General features: G+C 58.0%; 1 protein-coding gene across 1 annotated transcript in view; it reads right to left on the reverse strand.

The window, feature by feature from the left end:
* Nucleotides 1-178: 178 nt before the first annotated feature.
* DCAF8 (DDB1 and CUL4 associated factor 8) overlaps nt 179-314 on the reverse strand; it is an 8,772-nt gene continuing 8,636 nt past the window's right edge. The window contains exon 12 of the mRNA XM_010008594.1: nt 179-190. Coding sequence (XP_010006896.1) covers nt 179-190 — 12 coding nt within the window. The remainder of the gene's footprint in view (nt 191-314) is intronic.

The following is a 314-nucleotide window of genomic DNA, read 5'->3' on the forward strand; positions in this document are numbered from 1 at the left end:
GGGGAGGAGCAGAACTGGCACCCCCCCCTCAAACCAGCAAGATTCTGGGGGGTAAGGTGGGGGATTATGTCTTTCCAGCCTCCTCCAGTGTCATACTGGGAGGGGCCACTGGCCTGGGAACAGGGGCACAGTCCCCCCACTTAGTGTGTGCATGGGGGGGTGTCTTTGGGGTTCAGCTCTAGCTACTAACCTGGGGGGGTAGGGAGGGAGGGCACTGGAGAGAGTATATGTTAATATATTTTATTTAATAAAAGCTAAAACCCGCAGAGCGCCTGTGTGCGGCCGCCGGCTCTTCTGTGTCGCCCCCGGACTCG

The sequence above is a fragment of the Chaetura pelagica genome, unplaced genomic scaffold (genome assembly GCF_000747805.2).
Source record: "Chaetura pelagica isolate M959 unplaced genomic scaffold, ChaPel_1.0 scaffold2022, whole genome shotgun sequence".
Taxonomy (NCBI): Eukaryota; Metazoa; Chordata; class Aves; order Apodiformes; family Apodidae; genus Chaetura; species Chaetura pelagica.